Source organism: Bombina bombina, chromosome 12 (assembly GCF_027579735.1).
Source record: "Bombina bombina isolate aBomBom1 chromosome 12, aBomBom1.pri, whole genome shotgun sequence".
Classification (NCBI taxonomy): domain Eukaryota; kingdom Metazoa; phylum Chordata; class Amphibia; order Anura; family Bombinatoridae; genus Bombina; species Bombina bombina.
In genome coordinates this window covers 126,352,032-126,374,046 of record NC_069510.1, presented here as the reverse complement: position 1 = coordinate 126,374,046, position 22,015 = coordinate 126,352,032, and the positions used below count along the sequence as shown (strand labels likewise).

Below are 22,015 nucleotides of genomic sequence, written 5' to 3'. Positions count from 1 at the left end.
CACATACACTTTTTGTATGGCTTAGTAATTATGCTAGCTGCCACTAAAGGGAGAGGGTAATCAAAAGGGTGGCCTCCTCCTCACTTCTGTTGTTGGGAGCATCATTGTATGTGCACAAAATTCACTGCTGTAAAGTTCTTCAACCATTTAAAACCTTAATTCCAGGTCTACTCCAAACTACCTCTGTCATTTTGATTAGGACATTTGATCACTCACTGCCTCGTTATTACGTATGGAGTAGAAATAAAAGAGAAATTTAGAAAGCAGTGAAATTGTCCCATGGATGCCGGTTGTGATTTGCATGGCGAGGTTTGCACGGCTTTGCTTTCTGACCCCATATGTGGGGACTGTTAATTCTTACATTTCATCCATCTTAACATAGTTTTTTTCCTCTTTTCTTTCCAAACCATGAACATTTAAGATAAGGTTTTCTTTACTTTTGGTTTGGAATAAATATTGTTTAATCCTCATTTTGATTTTGTGTTTTTTGTTTCCTGTATTTTTTTTTATTTGATTTGTATTCTTTCACTACTCCTTCTTACGCATAGCTTATGTCCCTTCTAACATCCCCTCATCAGCCCCCTCCTCCTCCCCCTGCCTCTCCCTCTGCTGTTCCCAATGGCCCCCAGTCTCCTAAGCAGCAAAAGGAACCCCTCTCCCATCGCTTCAACGACTTCATGACCTCCAAACCCAAAATCCACTGCTTCAGAAGTCTAAAGCGTGGGGTAAGTCTTGTATGTCTTGCTGTTCGTATCTCTTGAATACTGTTACTCAAACAGTAGGGAAGGGCACGTGTTATTTGTCTTCAATTGGTCCTTCTTATATCAGTAACAGCTGCGACCCCTGTCTACTGGGACAAGTCAAAAATTAAACTTAAATGGATTTTATAGAGCAAAGAATTTTAAACGGCTTTCCAATTTACTTCTATTATCAGTTTTTCTTAGCTATCTTATATTCTTTGTTAAAATATTATCCAAGGTGAGCTCAGGTACGTTATACAATTTGAAAAAAACAAACCTATTTCTCCTGTTAAGTGTAGTCAGTCCACGGGTCATCCATTACTTATGGGATTATATCTCCTCCCTAACAGGAAGTGCAAGAGGATCACCCAAGCAGAGCTGCTATATAGCTCCTCCCCTCTACGTCATACCCAGTCATTCTCTTGCACCTAACTAATATATAGGACGTGTGAGAGGACTGTGGTTATTAAAATTAGTTTTTATATCTTCAATCAAAAGTTTGTTATTTTAAACAGCACCGGAGTGTGTTGTTTTTCCTCAGGCAGCATTAGAAGAAGAATCTACCTGAGTTTATGTATGATCTTAGCGGTCGTAACTAAGATCCATTTGCTGTTCTCGGCCATTCTGAGGAGTGAGGTAACTTCAGAACAGGGGACAGCGGGCAGGGTTCACCTGCAAGGAGGTATGTTGCAGTATATTATTTTCTAGGAATGGAATTGACTAAGAAAATACTGCTAATACCCATATAATGTAAGTGCAGCCTTAAATGCAGTAGTAGCGACTGGTATCAGGCTGATATGTATGTATGTTACACTGAGGTATTTCTGGGGAATGGAACTTCACTAAGAAAATACTGTATACATTTAACTTATATTTGAGCCCCCACTGCAGTGAAAGCGACTAGCAGCAGGCTTATTAGTATCATTTCATAATTTTATTTAAAACGGTTTTCTGGCATGTTAATCGTTTTTCTCTGAGGTACTTGGTGATAAAATTTTTGGGCATTATTTTTCCACATGGCTGTCGTTTATTTATGAATAAATTCAGTTTACTGAGCTTCCCCACTGTTATAATATGAGTGGGAGGGGCCTATTTTGGCGCTTTCTTGCGCAGTAAGAATTCACTCACAGTCTTCCTATTCCTTCCCCCATGATCCAGGACGTCTCTACTGAGCCCAGGGGTCTCCAAAACTAGTTTTGAGGGAGGTAATCACTCACAGCAGACCTGTGAGACTGTGCTTTTGACTGTGATACAACGTTTTATATCTGTTATCCGTTTTTTGGGTATTAAGGGGTTAATCATCCATTTGCTGGTGGGTGCAATCCTTTGCTAACTTAATGCATTTACTGTGAAAATTTGGTTGCTATAACTAATTTGGTTCATTGTTATTTCAACTGTGACAGTTTTTTTGTGCTTCTTAAAGGCACAGTAACGTTTTTTATATTGCTTGTAAATTTATTTCAAAAGTATTTTCCAAGCTTGCTAGTTTCATTGCTAAGAGCAAGTTTTCTCTGTGAAAAAAATCACAAAAAGACAAAGGCGCCTCCTAGTGTAATACAGTTGGTGAAAGAGATTTGTTAGGTAATCAAAAAGGTACTCACAAGTGGAGCAGCACCCAATTGTGCTAAATCAAACAGACTGGGATCTCACAGTGTCCCAGCTCACTGACACTGCAAGGAAACTGGTTTCTCCAATGTCTTGCCGGACTGACAGAGCTCAGACTCTCACAAAGAGGTTTACATAAAACCAAATTTTATTAATAAAATAAAAATCTCAGTGTCTCATGACACTAGATATTAAAAGAACAAGCAACGCGTTTCTCAGACTGCTGTCTGTTTCATCAGGCTTCATTAGTTTCATTGCTAGTTTGTTAAACATGTCTGACACAGAGGAAACTCTTTGTGCAATATGTTCAAAGGCCAATGTGGAGCCCAATAGAAATTTGTGTACTAATTGCATTGATGCTACTTTAAATAAAAGTGTACATGTAAAGAAAATTTCACCAGACAACGAGGGGGAAGTTATGCCGACTAACTCTCCTCACGTGTCAGTACCTTCATCTCCCGCTCGGGAGGTGCGTGATATTGTGGCGCCAAGTACATCAGGGCGGCCCATACAAATCACTTTGCAAGACATGGCTAATGTTATGACTGAAGTATTATCTAAATTGCCAGAAATTAGGGGTAAACGCGACCACTCTGGGGTGAGAACAGAGTGCGCTGATAATATTAGAGCCATGTCTGATACTGCGTCACAATATGCAGAACATGAGGACGGAGAGCTTCATTCTGTGGGTGACGGATCTGACCCAAGTAAACTGGACTCAGACATTTCAAATTTTAAATTTAAGCTTGAGAACCTCCGTGTATTGTTAGGGGAGGTATTAGCGGCTCTGAATGATTGTAACACGGTTGCCATTCCAGAGAAAATGTGTAGGCTGGATAAATATTTTGCGGTACCGACGTGTACTGACGTTTTTCCTATTCCTAAAAGGCTTACAGAAATTATTAACAAGGAGTGGGATAGACCTGGTGTGCCCTTTTCTCCCCCTCCTATATTTAGAAAAATGTTTCCAATAGACGCCACCACACGGGACTTATGGCAGACGGTCCCTAAGGTGGAAGGAGCAGTTTCTACTCTGGCTAAACGCACCACTATCCCGGTGGAGGATAGCTGTGCTTTTTCAGATCCAATGGATAAAAAGTTAGAGGGTTACCTTAAGAAAATGTTTGTTCAACAAGGTTTTATATTACAACCCCTTGCATGCATTGCGCCTGTCACGGCTGTGGCGGCATTCTGGTTTGAGTCTCTGGAAGAGACCATTAACTCAGTTACATTGGATGAGATTACAGACAAGCTTAGAGTACTTAAGCTAGCCAATTCATTTATTTCCGATGCCGTAGTACATTTAATTAAACTTACGGCTAAGAATTCAGGATTCGCCATTCAGGCGCGCAGAGCGCTGTGGCTTAAATCTTGGTCAGCCGATGTGACATCTAAATCTAAATTGCTTAACATACCTTTCAAAGGGCAGACATTGTTCGGGCCCGGTTTGAAAGAAATTATCGCTGACATTACTGGAGGTAAGGGTCATGCCCTGCCTCAAGACAGAGCCAAACCAAGGGCTAGACAGTCTAATTTTCGTGCCTTTCGTAACTTCAAGGCAGGAGCAGCATCAACTTCCTCAGCCCCAAAGCAGGAAGGAACTGTTGCTCGCTACAGACAGGGCTGGAAACCTAACCAGTCCTGGAACAAGGGCAAGCAGGCCAGAAAACCTGCTGCTGCCCCTAAGACAGCATGAAGTGAGGGCCCCCGATCCGGAAACGGATCTAGTGGGGGGCAGACTTTCGCTCTTCGCCCAGGCTTGGGCAAGAGATGTCCAGGATCCCTGGGCGTTAGAGATCATATCTCAGGGATACCTTCTGGACTTCAAAGCTTCTCCTCCAAAAGGGAGATTTCATCTTTCAAGACTGTCAGCAAACCAGCTAAAGAGAGAAGCGTTTCTACGCTGTGTACAAGACCTTTTACTAATGGGAGTGATCCATCCAGTTCCGCGGTCGGAACACGGACAAGGGTTTTACTCAAATCTGTTTGTGGTTCCCAAAAAAGAGGGAACCTTCAGACCAATTTTGGACTTAAAGATCCTAAACAAGTTCCTAAGAGTTCCATCGTTCAAAATGGAAACTATTCGGACAATCTTACCTATGATCCAAAGGGGTCAATACATGACCGCAGTGGATTTAAAGGATGCCTACCTTCACATACCGATTCACAAGGATCATTATCGGTACCTAAGGTTTGCCTTCCTAGACAGGCATTACCAATTTGTAGCTCTTCCCTTCGGGTTAGCCACGGCTCCAAGAATCTTTACAAAGGTTCTAGGCTCTCTTCTGGCGGTACTAAGACCGCGAGGAATTTCGGTAGCTCCGTACCTAGACGACATTCTGATACAAGCGTCAAGTTTCCAGACTGCCAAGTCTCATACAGAGTTAGTTCTGGCATTTCTAAGGTCGCATGGGTGGAAGGTGAACGTAGAAAAGAGTTCTCTGTTGCCACTCACAAGAGTTCCCTTCTTGGGGACTCTTATAGATTCTGTAGAAATGAAAATTTACCTGACAGAAGACAGGTTAACAAAACTTCTAAATGCTTGCCGTGTCCTTCATTCCATTCAACACCCGTCAGTGGCTCAATGCATGGAGGTAATCGGCTTAATGGTAGCGGCAATGGACATAGTACCTTTTGCACGCCTGCATCTCAGACCACTACAATTGTGCATGCTAAGTCAATGGAATGGGGATTACTCAGATTTGTCCCCTATGCTGAATCTGGATCAAGAGACCAGAGATTCTCTTCTATGGTGGCTTTCTCGGCCACATCTGTCCAGGGGGATGCCCTTCAGCAGGCCAGACTGGACAATTGTAACAACAGACGCCAGCCTACTAGGTTGGGGCGCTGTCTGGAATTCCCTGAAGGCTCAGGGATCATGGACTCAGGAGGAGAGTCTCCTTCCAATAAACATTCTGGAATTGAGAGCAGTTCTCAATGCTCTTCTGGCTTGGCCTCAGCTAGCAACTCTGAGGTTCATCAGGTTCCAGTCGGACAACATCACGACTGTGGCTTACATCAACCATCAGGGAGGCACAAGGAGTTCCCTAGCGATGATGGAAGTCTCAAAGATAATTCGCTGGGCAGAGTCTCACTCTTGCCACCTGTCAGCAATCCACATCCCAGGCGTGGAGAACTGGGAGGCGGATTTCCTAAGTCGCCAGACTTTTCATCCGGGGGAGTGGGAACTTCACCCGGAGATTTTTGCACAACTGCTTCGGCGTTGGGGCAAACCAGATCTGGATCTAATGGCGTCTCGCCAGAACGCCAAGCTTCCTTGTTACGGATCAAGATCCAGGGATCCGGAAGCGGTTCTGATAGATGCTCTGACAGCACCCTGGGTCTTCAACATGGCTTATGTGTTTCCACCCTTCCCGATACTTCCTCGTCTGATTGCCAGGATCAAACAGGAGAGAGCATCAGTGATTCTAATAGCGCCTGCGTGGCCACGCAGGACCTGGTATGCAGATCTAGTGGACATGTCGTCCTGTCCACCATGGTCTCTGCCTCTGAGACAGGACCTTCTGGTTCAGGGTCCTTTCAAACATCCAAATCTAATTTCTCTGAGGCTGACTGCTTGGAGATTGAACGCTTGATTCTATCAAAGCGTGGATTCTCGGAGTCAGTGATTGATACCTTGATACAGGCTAGGAAACCTGTTACCAGGAAAATTTACCATAAAATATGGCGTAAATACTTACATTGGTGCGAATCCAAGAGTTACTCATGGAGTAAGGTCAGGATTCCTAGGATATTGTCTTTTCTACAAGAAGGCTTAGAAAAGGGTTTATCTGCTAGTTCGTTAAAGGGACAGATCTCAGCTCTGTCCATTCTTTTGCACAAGCGTCTGTCAGAAGTTCCAGACGTTCAGGCTTTTTGTCAGGCTTTGGCCAGGATTAAGCCTGTGTTTAAAACTGTTGCTCCGCCATGGAGCTTAAACTTGGTTCTTAACGTTTTGCAGGGTGTTCCGTTTGAACCCCTTCATTCCATTGATATCAAGCTGTTATCTTGGAAAGTTCTGGTTTTAATGGCTATTTCCTCGGCTCGAAGAGTCTCTGAGTTATCAGCCTTACATTGTGATTCCCCTTATCTGATTTTTCATTCAGACAAGGTAGTTCTGCGTACTAAACCTGGGTTCTTACCTAAGGTAGTCACTAACAAGAATATCAATCAAGAGATTGTTGTTCCTTCATTGTGTCCTAATCCTTCCTCAAAGAAGGAAAGACTTCTGCACAATCTGGACGTTGTCCGGGCCCTGAAATTCTATTTACAGGCAACTAAAAATTTTCGACAAACTTCTTCCCTGTTTGTCGTTTATTCGGGACAGAGGAGAGGTCAAAAGGCTTCGGCTACCTCTCTCTCTTTTTGGCTTCTTAGCATAATACGTTTAGCCTATGAGACTGCTGGACAGCAGCCTCCTGAAAGAATTACAGCTCATTCTACCAGAGCTGTGGCTTCCACTTGGGCCTTTAAAAATGAGGCCTCTGTTGAACAGATTTGCAAGGCTGCAACTTGGTCTTCACTTCACACCTTTTCAAAATTTTACAAATTTGACACTTTTGCTTCTTCGGAGGCTGTTTTTGGGAGAAAGGTTCTTCAGGCAGTGGTTCCTTCCGTGTAAAGGTCCTGCCTGTCCCTCCCGTCATCCGTGTACTTTTAGCTTTGGTATTGGTATCCCATAAGTAATGGATGACCCGTGGACTGACTACACTTAACAGGAGAAAACATAATTTATGCTTACCTGATAAATTCCTTTCTCCTGTAGTGTAGTCAGTCCACGGCCCGCCCTGTTTTTACGGCAGGTCTAAATTTTAAATTAAACTCCAGTCACCACTGCACCCTATAGTTTCTCCTTTCTCGTTTGGTTTTGGTCGAATGACTGGGTATGACGTAGAGGGGAGGAGCTATATAGCAGCTCTGCTTGGGTGATCCTCTTGCACTTCCTGTTAGGAAGGAGATATAATCCCATAAGTAATGGATGACCTGTGGACTGACTACACTACAGGAGAAAGGAATTTATCAGGTAAGCATAAATTATGTTTTTGTTTATCAAATCTGCGTTGTTCTCTCTGTATCCTTTTTTTGAAGAGCACTCAGGTAGCTTTTGTAGTGTGCACTGATTTTAAGCACTAAATGACAACAGTGTTGACAACAGTATTATACATTGTTGCAGGTACTGCTGCCATATAGTGCTCAAGATATGTGCACACTCCTGAGCGTATCTAGGTATGTTCTTCAACAAAAGTGAATTTGATAATAGAAGTAAATTGAAAATCCTCCAAAAACTGCTGCTGTAGCTGATCCATTTAAAACTTTAATACTTTGCAACCTAAGTTAATTTCTTCTGTTCCTGTGATTGTGTTAGTTCTAACAGCTTTTAAACAGCAACCCCAAATCTCACTATAGCTAATTCTAGCTATTGGTAGTGTACTGACCTGTACAAACATATTGTTATTTACTCTTTTATTATGGTAGAGTTTATAAATCAATAAATGGTAATACTGAATGTGCAACATCACACAGATGTACTTTTTGTTGTACAATTTTTAGGTTAAAACATTATTTGGAAGCCTAAACAAAAGAAAAACCTATATATGCAATGCTAAAGCAGCCATTACTTTCTCTACAGCTAGGGATTCTGGGTAGTAACATGCAAATGATAGATCATCCCATTTGCTGCTGCTAAACGATTACCATTTGTCATGCTTTGTAAAGGGTAGAGAATGTGTATAGAGCAAAATGACTTCACTTAAAGGGATAATAAACTAAAAAAAAAAAATTCTTTCATGATTCAGATATAACAGCAATTTTAAGCAACTTTCTAATTTACTCCTATTATCATATTTTCTTCGTTCTCTTGCTATCTTTATTTGAAAAATAAGGCATCTAAGCTAAGGAGCCAGCCAATTTTTATTGGTTCAGACCACTGGACAGCACTTGTTTATTGGTGGGTGCATTTAGCCACCAATCAGCAAGCACAACCCAGGTTGTGAACCAAAAATGGGCCGGCTTCTAAACTTACATTCGTAAGAGAACGAAGAAAAATTGATAATAGGAGTAAATTAGAAAGTTGCTTACAATTGCAGGCTCTATCTGAATCATGAAAGAAAAAAAAATTGGGTTCAGTGTCCCTTTAAGAGAACTTTTCCCTAAAACAATCATTTGGAATTTGTGCTCAGGTTTGTAACCTGTAATTGGTCAGGTAATCTGCTTTATTTTGTCTATCATTACTGCCTGAAGACAAATGCAGCAGCTTTTATAACCCTGCAGTACTGCCATTGTCTTGTCGAAATCTGCGACCCGAGAGAATTTATGACCGTTACGTCACCACATTCCTGACCGCACACGTGACTTGTTGACCACCAATCACCTGCTACAGACACCTCCTTCCAGATTTCGACACTACACCGTGAGGGGTCGCAGAATCAGACGGAACAGCTGAGCCTGTCTGATTTTGCAGCCTGCACTGAAGCGCCGCTGCTACACAGCTTACCATGGCGGGAGGAATTTAAATTGTAACGTCTTTAGCAAACTGCTAGTGACGGTCACAACATTGGCATCATTCGGAGGTATTTAATAGAATATAGTGACATGGCGGCACATCATTGCTATGATAATAGAGCAGTAGCACTCATATTAAACGTCTCGCTGGCAGTAAATAAAGGAGAAACATACAAACACTTATATGATCGGGTGGGTTACCATGCCTTCATACATTTATTAGCAGTCCGAAACAGATACTACTAATATGGAAATGCCTATGAAAGTTAAAAATACGTTGAAAGAATTAAATAGAGCAGCCGCTCGTCAAAGTTTCAACATATTTTTAACTTTCATAGGCATTTCCATATTAGTAGTATCTGTTTCGGACTGCTAATAAATGTATGAAGGCATGGTAAGCTGTGGAGCGGCGGCGCTTCATTGAAGGCTGCAAAATCAGACAGGCTCAGCTGTCCCGTCTGATTCTGCGACCCCTCACGGTGTAGTGTCAAATCTGGAAGGAGGTGTCTGTAGCAGGTGATTGGTGGTCAACCAGTCACGTGTGCGGTCAGGAATGTGGTGACGTCACGGTCGCACATTCTGAGGGGTCGCGGATTTCGACACTACACCGTGCCAGGGGCTGTAACTTACAGGTGGTGCAGATACAATGCTGGCTCATTTAACCCCTTGTTTGCTTTTGTTTTCTGTGCTGACTCACCGGCAGACTCAGTCTGGGTGTTTTCACAAAGGGATGATGAAGAGGACGTTAGGGAAGCCCACGTGTGCCTTTGAGGCTAGGGAATATGTTGTAAGTCGTCTTGTGATGGACAGGTTGCCAGCTCCTGCACTCACTAACACCAGTTACCAAAGCGTATAGCAGCGGGTGTGAGATGGGCACAGTACACCCAGCCATTAATACTTGTACAGGAATCCTGCTGGCTCCGTTGTACTAATGTGGCGCTTGGTCTGTAGGAGTTGCAGAAGGCCGAGCAGGTGTGACCTTTGTATGTAGCCGATTTATTTCTCTTACTGGTTATGCCTCTTACTAGAGCGTCACACAACACTTAAACAGTTACATTCATGTGTCTTGTGCTATTGAATCTGCAGAGCTGTGCGCTTTTCCTGTCTTATCACAACAGGCCAGAATCACTGTTCCAAACTGACAGCCTAAAGGGCAGAGATACACTTGGCAATGATCATTTTGTTATCTTTATATTAATTAAATACCAAGACTAGCAGACACCTGTGGGTGTGTAGTAAAGGGATATGAAAGCCAAAAATGTTCTTTTGTGATTCAGACAGAACAGACCATTTTAAACAAGCTTCCATTTTACTTGTATTATAATGTTTGCTTTGTTCCCATGATATTCTTTGTTGATGAGATACCTAAGTTGCATCTGGAGCACTACACGGCGGGAAATAGTGCTGCCATATAGTGCTCTTACAAATGAATAACATTCTTGCAAAACTTTTGCCAAATAGTGCTCTGGAAATCAGGCAGGCTCCTGAGCTTGCCCCCCCCCTGCTTTTCAACAAAAGATACAAAGAGAATGAAGAAAAATCTGAATGATGAAAGAACATTTTTGGGTTTCATAGCCCTTTAATATTTTGCTTTCAAAACGGGCAGAGATGAGGCAGCTGATCAGATGTCACACGTCTGATCATGTCATTCCTTCTAGAGATCTGACAGACTGACTCTACCATTTCACAGTGTACATGGTGGATGTGTGTGCATACCATAGTGTCCTGTGCCAGAAACACATTTAGCATACATTAGCTCCAGATAACATAGGAGACATATTGTCTGAGTGTTATTGGACTCATCCTATAATATGCACTGATAACAAAACCACTAGGGAGCATCCACGTGCTGAAGTATATGTGTTTGTGTGGCACTTCTGTGACCCTTGCAGGAACCAGTAGTGATGATGTGTTGCTATAATAGAGACTCCATGTGAGCGTTATTAAATGCTTTGTAGGTAATCCTCAGGAAATGTCTGCGTTCTTAGCCATGTGTCTGTATGCATCTGTATTCAGATCTCTGCCAAAGTTCACAAGACGGCTGCTCCAGGCACTTGTATTTCTTCAGATTAAAATATCGTTTTAATTGGGGAAGTTATTTTTCTTACTTGTAATCTAATTTACCAACATGTAAAACAATTTCCTGTGGTTGACAGCTATAATTAAAGGGGAATAGACTATAATCTGGCAAAGCCTGGGACGTCCATAAGTAAAATAATAATAATGTTTTGGGCCATTACTCTCATTGTTTATTGATAACAGCATCATCACATATTGCTCTCTTTAATTACTGCTTTGCTTTTTTTGCTTGGATTAGCACCAGCTAATAGTTTTGTATATTTTAGCAAATTTGCAGTATTCTTGTGTCTCGGACACCAAATTTAAAAGGTCATAAGGAGGGCACATTTAGCTTTGTTCTTCCTCACACCAAGGAACATTTGCTCTGCTGATTAGCTTTGTGTATGTGTATTTTGTATTCACATCTTCATGTCGCTGCAGTAGCTAGTTCCCATCTGTCACCGGGCCTGTTTACATAGCCAGGTCCTCGTCATACACACGACACAGGGAGTGTACAGAAGGGCTTGCATAGGGAGGGGAAGCAATGAGAACCATTATTCTGGGCTTTATCCCTTAGCTGTAGTTAATACACTGTTATGGCATTTTCAGGTTCCTTATTTCCAGTTAAGTGTAAATGTATCATCGTTAATATAAATTAATTGCTATTAATCTTTTGCAAATATGTGCACTTGAAGTGCAGGAACAAGAAGATAGAAAATCACACTCCTTTTGCAATTCAGTCAATAAGGCCTATTTATGAAATGTCTGTCGGACCTTATCCGACAGTGTGGATCAGGTCCGACAGACATTGCTGAATGTGGAGAGAGCTATACGCTCTCCGTATTCAGCATTGCACCAGCAATGAGCTGGTACAGCGCCACCCCCCGCAGACTTACGGCCAATCGGCCGCCAGCAGGGGGGTGTCAATCAACCCGATCGTACTCGATCGGGTTGAATTCCGGCGATTCCTGTCCGCCTCATCAGAGCAGGCGTACAGGGTTATGGAGCAGCGGTCTTTAGACCGCTGCTTCATAACTGGTGTTTCTGGCGAACCTGCAGGCTCGCCAGAAACACGGGCCCTCAAGCTCCGTGCAGAGCTTGATAGAAAGGCCCCAATATATTGTCCTGCATCTCGTTTTTAAAATTAATGTTCTGATCATTATATATTTGATTTCTTTCATAAGGTGGTGAGAATCCACAATCCATTACGCATTCGATTCAGCTCCTAGCCACTTTTTTGACCATTTTTCTAGTGTTTATTGTTCATAACAGAGGTCCTTATTGTGTTTACTATTATTTTTCCCTACTTTATTAACCTTCAAGTTGTTCTAGTCTCCTAATAAGCTATATTCACTGCTTGATAATAATGTCTGCTAGTTTTTTTCTGCAATAATGGAGCATACTGGAACTGTGCTCCATTAATTTAGATCCTTTAGAGAGTAGATTCTCTGACCACTTTTTTTTTTTTTTTAGTGTATTTTTTGTAAATTAATTCCTATTACTCTACCAGCTCACCTTTGTAGCTTATGTTTGGATCTTTGTATGCATTCTAATCAGTCTAATGCTGTCCTTGCATCTAAAGGAATCTGTCCTCCCTCTGTTTGTTCGGCACAGGGGAGTTCTTCAGATTTTGCTCCTAGATTTTAAGATTTTGTGCGTACTGTGTCTGAGATGTCGGTGACCATCCCTCTTCCAAGTAAGCATTTACCCAGTCATTCTGAATAAACAGTTACTTGCAGACTCAGACTCTTAACTTCTTAGTTCCATCTTCTGGGGGGAGGTACTTTCTGGCGATCAGGAGTCAGTTACTGATCAAGATATTTATTCCTCCTCCTTTATGTTTAAGATTGAACATCTTCAATCTCTTTTCAAGAAGGTTTTATTTACTTTAGGGTTACAGGATCCTAAGCCTCAGATAGAAAAAGTCCATTAAACAATTGGATTTCATTTTCAAACCATCTGTTAAGTCTCCAGAGGTGTTTCCTGTTCCTGAGGCGATATCTGAAATCATAACCAAGGAGTGGTCCACGCTTGATCTTCCTTTTAACCCAACTTCTGCGTTCAAAAAGATTTTTAGTTTACTTACAGCCAGTGGGGAACTTTGGGAAACTATTCCAAAGATATATGGTGCCATTTTTACCCTTGCAAAGCGGACTACTATCCTTTAGAAGTTACTACCTCTTTTATAGGAAGTTAGAATCTTTCCCCAGAAAGGCTTTGCTTCAAGCGGGTTATTTGTTTAAACCAGCTATTAGCATTGGTTACGTTGCAGAAGCCTCTACTCTTTGGTGTGATAATCTATCTGAACAGATATGAAAGAACAAAAAAGAGCACGGCAGGGAACTAATAAAATTAAAACTTAGCGTTTATTGTAAGTTAAAAAAGGATACCATAATCCATCACATAGAAAACGCTGGTGTAACAGCAGTCTTACGCATTTCAGCTATTGCCTTACTCATAGAACGTGTACCCAGAGACAGAGCAGTATACATGAGAGCTGTGACAGGAGTCGTCTCAACCATAAGTTGCTGGTTTTTGCAAAGTTATGAGACACATTATATCCGGTGCACATAAGACTTGATTGCCGTTGAGCTGCTACACTGGAGGGATACTTTTGAACGGGGGTTTTCTAGCTACCTGTTTTACATTCTCTGCTTATTTTGACACTAAGCGCTTTGATAGGGGATTGGAACAAGACCTAAGCAGTCCAAAACTTCTGCATAAACGTGTGATCCCCGATCCAGAGCCTCTTCTATTAGCGGGCAGATTGTGCCTTTCTTAGAAGGTTTGGTCTCAATCTGTGCAAGATCCTTCCTAAGATATGGTGAGTCCATGGCGTCCTCAATTACTGTTGGGAATATCACTCCTGGCCAGCAGGAGGAGGCAAAGAGCACCAAAGCCAAGCTGTTAAGTATCACTCCCCCTCCCACAAACCCCATTCATTCTATTTGCCTTCGGTGCAAGGAGGAGGTTAAGTTTTGGTGTCTGCAGAAAATTGGATTTCTTCGCTACAAACAAGATTTTATTATTTTGAAAGCCAGAGTAGTTTTGCTCTGATCTTTCCTGTGTTCTGGGTATAGCTGTAGTCCACGTTAATCTCTTCAGTAGAGTAGTGGTGGCTTTAAAGCAGTTAGGAACTTGTGATGTGGGCCTTGCTGCATTTTCCTAACATTGTTGCTGCCTTTAAATAGAAAGCCAGAGTAGGTTTACTCAGTTCTCTCTTTTTTCTACAGGTCTATGTGAGGAGTGGCATCCTCTCATACCGGGTAGGCTGTCCTCCTGCCGGACGGATAGATGCAGGTAAGTGCCTTTGTCTTCTGGGGCTGGGAGACTGGCACTGAGGGGGTTAACCTTTAAGAACCTGTAAAAAGTTGGGACTAGAACCCTGTGGAAAATCTAATTTTTGGCAGTGGCAGGCATTTTGACATGTGTTTAGGAGACAGGGAGTTATACTCTTTTATGGTAGAAGGAGTTTACTTTTATTTGGCTCATGACAGGCACTCTTTGCCTTTGTTCTGATCATTGCAGGAACGTGGTAATTCTTATGGGGCACTTCTAATTAGCCTTTTTCCTGTAACTGAGCGTTACAGGAAACGGCTTCATTTTGGCTTGTTCTCTTCCGGCTGGAAGCGCGCCTTGTAAGTTAGTGGCACATTTTCCCAAGCCGGTCACGTGATCTCTGAGCTGCTCCGGTGAGAAGTGATTACGCAGCGTTTATTCTGCTCAGATATTGCCTGGGACTTCACTCGTTCTCTTCAAAGGGGGCAGGTAAGCACCTCAGTCCTAGACTGAGGTTTAGAGGTGCATGTTAGTGCGATTATTATATTTTCTCTAATTTTCGTTCCTTTCGTAACTTCAGAGGAAAGTCTTCCCCTTCTTCTTCTTCCAAACAGGAACAGTCCAAGTCGTCTTGGAAGCCCAGTCAGTCTTGGAAAAAGGGGAAGCAATCAAAGAAACCCCCAGCTGAATCTAAATCAGCTTGAAGGGTTTGCCCCAAATCTGGGATTGGATTAAGTTGGGGGCAGACTTACTCGATTCTCGCAAGCTTGGATACGAGTTGTCCCAGATCCTTGGGCTGTTGACATAGTATCTCTGGGCTACAAATTGGAATTCAGGACTTTTCCTCCCAGGGGCAGGTTCCACCTCTCAAGATTATCTGCAGACCAGATAAAAAGAGAGGCATTCTTGAAATGTGTACAGGATCTTTCCTCCCTGGGAGTGATAGTTCCAGTCCCAGTACAGGAACAGGGTCTAGGGTTCTATTCCAATCTGTTCGTGGTTCCCAAAAAAGAGGGAACTTTCCGACCTATTTTAGACCTGAAGTGTCTAAACAAGTTTCTCAGAGTATTGTCCTTCAAGATGGAAACTATACATTCAATTCTTCCCTTGTTCCAAGAGGGTCAGTTCATGACGACCATAGACCTGAAGGATGCGTACCTTCATGTTCCCATTCACAGGGATCATCACAAATTTCTGAGATTTGCCTTTCTGGACAACCACTTTGAGTTTGTAGCTCTTCCATTTGGCCTTGCCACAGCTGCCAAAATTTTCTCAAAAGTTCTGGGGGCTCTCTTGGCAGTGATTCGGTCTCAGGGAATTGCAGTGGCGCCCTATCTGGATGACATTCTGGTTCAGGCGCCATCTTTTCAACAAGCAAACTCTCACACAGAGATCTTGTTGTCTTTTCTACGTTCCCACGGATGGAAAGTGAATCTGGGAAAGAGTTCCCTTGTTCCAGCTACAAGGGTAGTTTTCTTAGGGACCAAAATAGATTCCCTATCGATGAAAATATTTCTGACGGAGGTCAGAAAAGCCAAGATTCTATTCTCTTGCCTCTCTCTACAGTCTACTGTTCCCCTCACAACAATGTAGAGGAATAGTATCCACAGCACCAGTTTAGGTAAAAGAAAAAACCTTTATTTTCACATTACATGCATGTAATGTGAAAATAAAGGTTTTTTCTTTTACCTAAACTGGTGCTGTGGATACTATTCCTCTACATTGTTGTGAGGGTGGCAGTAACCCTTTCTCCACGGGCATCAAACAGACATTCACTCAAAGGTATTAATAGATGCTGTACTCATTTACTAATTACAGTCTACTGTTCGGCCATCAGTGGCTCAATGTATGGAGGTAATTGGTCTTATGGTTGCTTCCATGGACATCGTCCCCTTTGCTCGATTCCATTTGAGAGCTCTGCAGTTATGCATGCTCAGGCAATGGAACGGGGACTATGTGGATCTGTTTTAGATCATAGATCTAGATCAGTCGAGAAGAGACTCTCTTCCGTGGTGGCTTTCTCAGGAACATCTCTCTCAGGGAACATGCTTTCGGAGACCTTCCTGAGTGATTGTGACCATGGATGCCAGCCTGCTGGGTTGTGGAGCAGTCTGGGACTCGTTAAAGGCGCAGGGACTCTGGACTCGGGAGGAGTCAGCTCTCCCCATAAACATTTTGGAGTTGAGAGCGATTTTTAATGCTCTGATGGCTTGGCCTCAGTTATCATTAGCCTGGTTTATCAGGTTCCAGTCGGACAACATAACCTCAGTGGCTTACATCAACCACCAGGGAGGAAGTCGGAGTTCCTTAGCCATGAAAGAGGTGGCTCGGATTATTCAGTGGGCGGAAACTCACAATTGCTGTCTATCTGCCATCCACATTCCAGGAGTGGACAACTGGGAAGCGGGTTTTCTGAGCAAACAGACTTTTCATCAAGGGGAGTGGGAGCTCCATCCGGAGGTATTCTCTAGCTTGACTCTCAAATGGGGGTGCCAGAGCTGGATCTGATGGCGTCTCGGCAGAATGCCAAGCTCCCGAGGTACGATTCGAGGTCAAGGGATCCTCAGACCGCTCTGATAAATGCTCTGGCGGTCCCTTGGGATTTCAGGTTTCCTCCGTTCACTCTTCTTCCACGAGTCATTGCTCGCATCAAACAGAAAAGAGCGTCGGTGATTCTAATAGCCCCTGCGTGACCTCGCAGGATCTGATATGCAGACCTAGTGGAAATGTTGTCTCTTCCACCTTGGAGACTTCCTCTGAGGGAGGACCTTCTACTTCAGGGTCCCTTCCTTCATCCATATCTTGTTTTTCTGAAGCTGATGGCTTGGAAATTGAACGCTTAGTTCTGTCTAAGCGTGGGTTTTCTGAGTCGGTCATTGAGACCATGATTCAGGCTTGCAAGCCTGTTACTAGGAAGATTTACCATAAGATATGGCGTAAATCTCTTTATTGGTGTGAATCAATGGGCTACTCTTAGAGTAGGGTCAGGATTCCTAGGATTTTGTCATTTCTCCAGGAAGGTCTGGAGAAGGGTTTGTCGGTCAGTACCCTGAAGGGTCAGATTTCTGCCTTATCTATTTTGCTACATAAGCAACTGGCGGATCTGCCAGATGTGCAATCTTTTTGTCAGGCCTTGGTCAGAATCAGGCCTGTGTTTAAGTCCGTTGCTTTTCTTTGGAGCCTTAAGCTTGTTCTTAGAGTTTTGCAGCAATCTCCATTTGAGTCGATGCATTCCATAGATATTAAGTTGTTATCTTGGAAAGTTTTGTTTCTTATTGCTATTTCTTCTGCTTGGAGAGTCTCAGAACTCTCGGCTTTGCAGTGTGATTTGCCTTTATTTTATCTTTCATGCCGATAAGGCAGTTCTTCGTACTAAGTTTGGTTTTCTTCCTAAAGTAGTTTCGGATAGAAATATTAATCAGGAAATTGTTGTTCCTTCTCTATGCCCTAATCTTTCTTCTCATATGGAAACGTTTGTTGCACAACCTGGGTGTTGTGCGTGCCCTGTTTGTTTGTTTTTCTGGGAAACGTAAAGGTCAGAAAGCTACTGCTACTTCTCTTTCTCTCTGGTTGAGAGGTATAATTTGTTTGGCCTATGAGACTGCTGGACAGAAGCCTCCTGAAAGAATTACAGCTCATTCTACTAGGGCTGTCTCTTCTTCTTGGGCTTTCAAAAATGAAGCTTCTGTGGAACAGATTTGCAAGGCAGCAACTTGGTCTTCTCTGCATACTTTTTCCAAATGTTACAAGTTCGATACTTTTGCTGAGGCTTCTTTTGGGAGAAAGGTTCTTCAAGCGGTGGTGCCTTCTGTTTAGGTCTACCTGTCTTGTCCCTCCCTAGTCCTCTGTGTACTCTAGCTTGGGTATTGGTTCCCAACAGTAATTGAGGATGCCGTGGACTCACCATATCTTAGGAAAGAAAACAAAATGTATGCTTACCTGATAAATGTATTTATTTCCGGGTATGGTGAGTCCACGGCCCCGCCCTTTTTATTTGAGACAGGTTTTTTGACTAACCTCAGGCACCTCTACACCTTGTGTTACTTCCTTTTTCTTCATTTACCTTCAGTCAAATGACTGGGGTTTGTGGGTGGGGGAGTGATACCTAACAGCTTGGCTGTGGTGCTCTTTGCCTCCTACTGCTGACCAGGAGTGATATTCCCAACAGTAATTGAGGACGCCGTGGACTCACCATATCCGGAAATAAATACTTTTATCAGGTAAGCATAAATGTTGTTTTCTCAAGGTTACAGAATGGGTTCGTAGATCAATGTCTCCCAAAGGGAGGTTTCTTCTGTTCCATGTTCCAAAGAACCCTGTGAAGGTTTTTTGTTTTGTTTTTTTCTTGTTTTTTTTTTGTGTCTTGGATCTAGAACTCATGGGAATTGTAGTTCCATTCCTGATTCAAGTACAAGACCAGGGTTTTTATTCAACCCTTTTCATAGTTCCATAGAAAGAGGGAACTTTCAGGCCCATTCTGGATTTGAAATCTCTAAGCAAATTTCTCAAGGTTCCAATTTTTAAAGTGGAAACAATTTGAACTATCCTTTCCCTTTTTCAACAAGGGCAGTTTATGTCCACAATAGATTTGAAGGATGCTTGTCTTCATATCCCTATGCCGAAGGATCATCATCAATTTCTTTGTTTTGCCTTTCAGGACAAACATTTTTAGTTTGTTGCTTTTCCGTTTGGCCTGCCTGCTGCTCACAGAAGTTTTACATAACTTCTGGGAACACTCTTGTCTGAAATTTGAGCACAAGTTATTTTGGCTCCTTACCTGGATGATATCTTGTTACAGGCTCCACCTTTAGCAGTATCTCATACCAACAAGTTTTTGTTGTTTCTTCACAATCATGGCTGAAGAAACAACAGTCCAAAGAGCTTTCTATCTCCTCATCCATTGTCTCTTTTCTAGGAGTCATAGACTCGATAACAATGTGACATTTCCTGAAAGATCAAAGAAGGACAAAATTGCAGTCTACTTGTGTGAAACTTCAGTCTCTATCCAATCCTAATGTAGCTTTATGCATGGAATTTCTAGGTCTGGTGATTGATGCTTCAGATGCCATTCCCTTTGCTCGGTTTCACATGAGACCTCTTCAGTTATGCATGCTATGTCAGTGGTGCAAGGACTACACTCAGCTTTCTCAGTGGATCCTTCTTGGTCCAGCTTCAAGGAATCATCTATTTTGGTGATTTAGAGAACCAGTACATTCTTCAGGGAGCATCTTTTATCTGTCCAACCTGGACAATAGTCACAACAGATGCAAGTCTCTTGGGTTGGGGTAAGTATGGGGGTCCAAGAGAGCACAAGAAGTTTGATCTCCTCAGGAGACAAGGTTACCTATAAACATCTTAGAACTCTGTGCTATCTTCAGGACTCTCTAGAAACTGGCCTCTCCTGAAAGAAAAAACTTTCCTTCTTTTCCAATCAAACAGTGTCACAGCAGTAGCATATATCAATTACTAAGGGGGGACCCGCAGTTCTCTAGCGCTAAAGGAAGTCTTCTGTATCCTATCTTGGGCAGAGAAAAATCTTTGCACAATTTCTGCTATTCATATCCCAGGGGCAAAAAATTGGGAAGCAGATTATCTGAGTCATCAATCTCTTCATCCAGGGGGAATTTTCTTTACATCAGGAAGTGTTCAATCATATAGTAGAACAAAGCGGTCTCCCACGGATAGACTTAATGGCTTCTTATTTAAACTACAAACTATCCAGGTATTTGCCAAGATCCATGGATACTCAAGCAGAGTCAGTAGATGCCCTAGCAACTCCCTGGTCATTTCAACTTACTTACATTTTTCCTCCAACAGTTCTTCTGCCCAGGGTGATATCTCAGATCAAACAAGAGCAATCATCTGTAACTTTGCTTGCTGTAACTTGGCATGTGGATCTGATTCTTATGGCCAGTTGTCCTCCTTGGCCTGTTCCTTTTAAAGAGCAACCTTCTCTCTCAAGGCCCTTTGTATCATCAAGATCTCAAGTCTCTCAACTTAAAGGCTTGGAGATTGAACGCCTAATTCTTAAACAGAGAGGTTTTTCAGATAAGGTTGTCTGTTACTACAAAAATATATAACAAAATGTTGAAAGGTTTTTCTGTTTTGATGTGAGAAGAAAAGCTTCAGTTGACATTGTTCTACAATTCCTAGGATTTTTCAGTTTTTACAAGAGGGTTTGGATAAGGGTTTATCTGCAAATGTTATCAATGTCTGTATTATTCCACAAAAAGATTGCAAAACTACCTGACATTCAGAGTTTTGTTCAGGCCTTAGTTACAATTTGTCCTGTTATTAAGCCAATTTCTCCACCATGGAATCTAAATTTGGTTCTTAAAATCTTGCAGGTTTCTCCCTTTGAACCAATGCATTCTTTTGACATTCAGTATCTTTCTTGAATGATTTTGTTTCCACTAGCAATTTCATCTGCTAGAAGAGTTTCTGAGTTATCAACTCTTTCCTGTGATCCTCCTTATCTTATTTTTCACCAAGATAAAGGTTTTAAGGACAATGTTTAATTTCTTGCCCAAAGTTGTTTCTTCTGATAATATCAATCAAGAGATTTTAGTTCCTTCTCTTTGTCCTAATCCTCAAAATTACAGCCCTCTCTACCAGATCTGTTTCTACTTCCTAGACTTTCAAACATTAGGCTTCTGTTGAACAAATTTGCAAGGCAGCAACATGGTAATCCCTACATACATTTACTAAATTCTACCATTTTTATGTTTTTGCTTCTGAATCAGCCTTTGGTAGGAAAGTTCTCCAGGTGGCAGTGTCTTGACAATAGGTGCCGGCCTTTTCAAATATTTTTGTCCTGTCCAATAATACATGCGTAATGGATTATGAAACAAAACAAAATTTATGCTTACCTGATAAATTCATTTATTTTATGCTAGTCCACGAGCCCCACCCAAGTGTATTTAAAAAAATATTTTTTTCCGGGGCACACTTTTTTGCACCTCTATTTTCCTTGCTTTGTCCTTTTTTTTTAAATACTATTTCTCCTTGCTTGGCCATATGTACGATTGGCATACCAGTGAGGTGGGAGGGATGAAGTGCTCTTGAAAGTTTTGGGAATCTTTGCCTCCTTCTAGTGGCCAGGAGTTGAATCAATGCGTAATGGATCGTGGACTCTTATTACCATGAAAGAAATGAATTTATAAGTTAAGCAAAAGCTTTGTTATTCTCATATTCATGGCCGATAAGATGATTTATCTGCTAATGTGCTTAGAAATGATTATGTTGGATGAAGTCCCATTCAGTCCATGTTGAAGATGACTCTCTAATAAGGCAACATAATCAGCCCTTTGTTAAATATATAGAAATGTAATCATGTCTACCCCCTCTCTTTTTAATTAGGCTTCTGTTGAAACTACATGTTAAATAAAAGTCTTAGAATGCCCTGTTATCCACAAACCCAAAATAAAGCTGGCAGCAGATTCATGTCAAGATCAACAGCAGATTCCAAGATAGCCCAATGCCACCAATACTGCTTGAGGTACCAGAATTTGTATTCATTTTTTAGCATTTTGAAGGAGATCAGAGTGAGGCATTTACTCTAATAATCACAGCCCACTCCTAAATTCTTCAGCATAATGAGTGTTCAGGCACTACAGCCGCGGCTTTGAATGACCAGAGTCGCCTGAAGGGTGCAGAAATAGGGTGTGTTTATTAATAAAATTCTGAACAACCATGCAAATGTCATTTGCTATTTTTAATTTATTTTGAGAGTATTCCCTCTGTATTAAGCTTAGTCCCAAAGCGCTGTAAAAACAAAATGTACCAATGCTTATGCATTAAAGGGACATTAAACCCAAATTTTTCTTTTATGA

General features: G+C 42.0%; 1 protein-coding gene across 11 annotated transcripts in view; it reads left to right on the top strand.

Moving 5' to 3' along the window:
• FNBP1 (formin binding protein 1) overlaps nucleotides 1–22,015 on the top strand; it is a 420,876-nt gene that overhangs the window by 367,103 nt on the left and 31,758 nt on the right. For 7 of the 11 annotated variants that reach the window (XM_053696170.1, XM_053696175.1, XM_053696174.1 and 4 more), the window contains exon 10: nucleotides 549–725. The exons of 2 other annotated variants lie outside the window; for them this stretch is intronic. In XM_053696170.1, coding sequence (XP_053552145.1) covers nucleotides 549–725 — 177 coding nt within the window. The remainder of the gene's footprint in view (nucleotides 1–548; nucleotides 726–22,015) is intronic. 2 more of the 11 variants (XM_053696173.1, XM_053696176.1) reach the window with 1 other exon arrangement.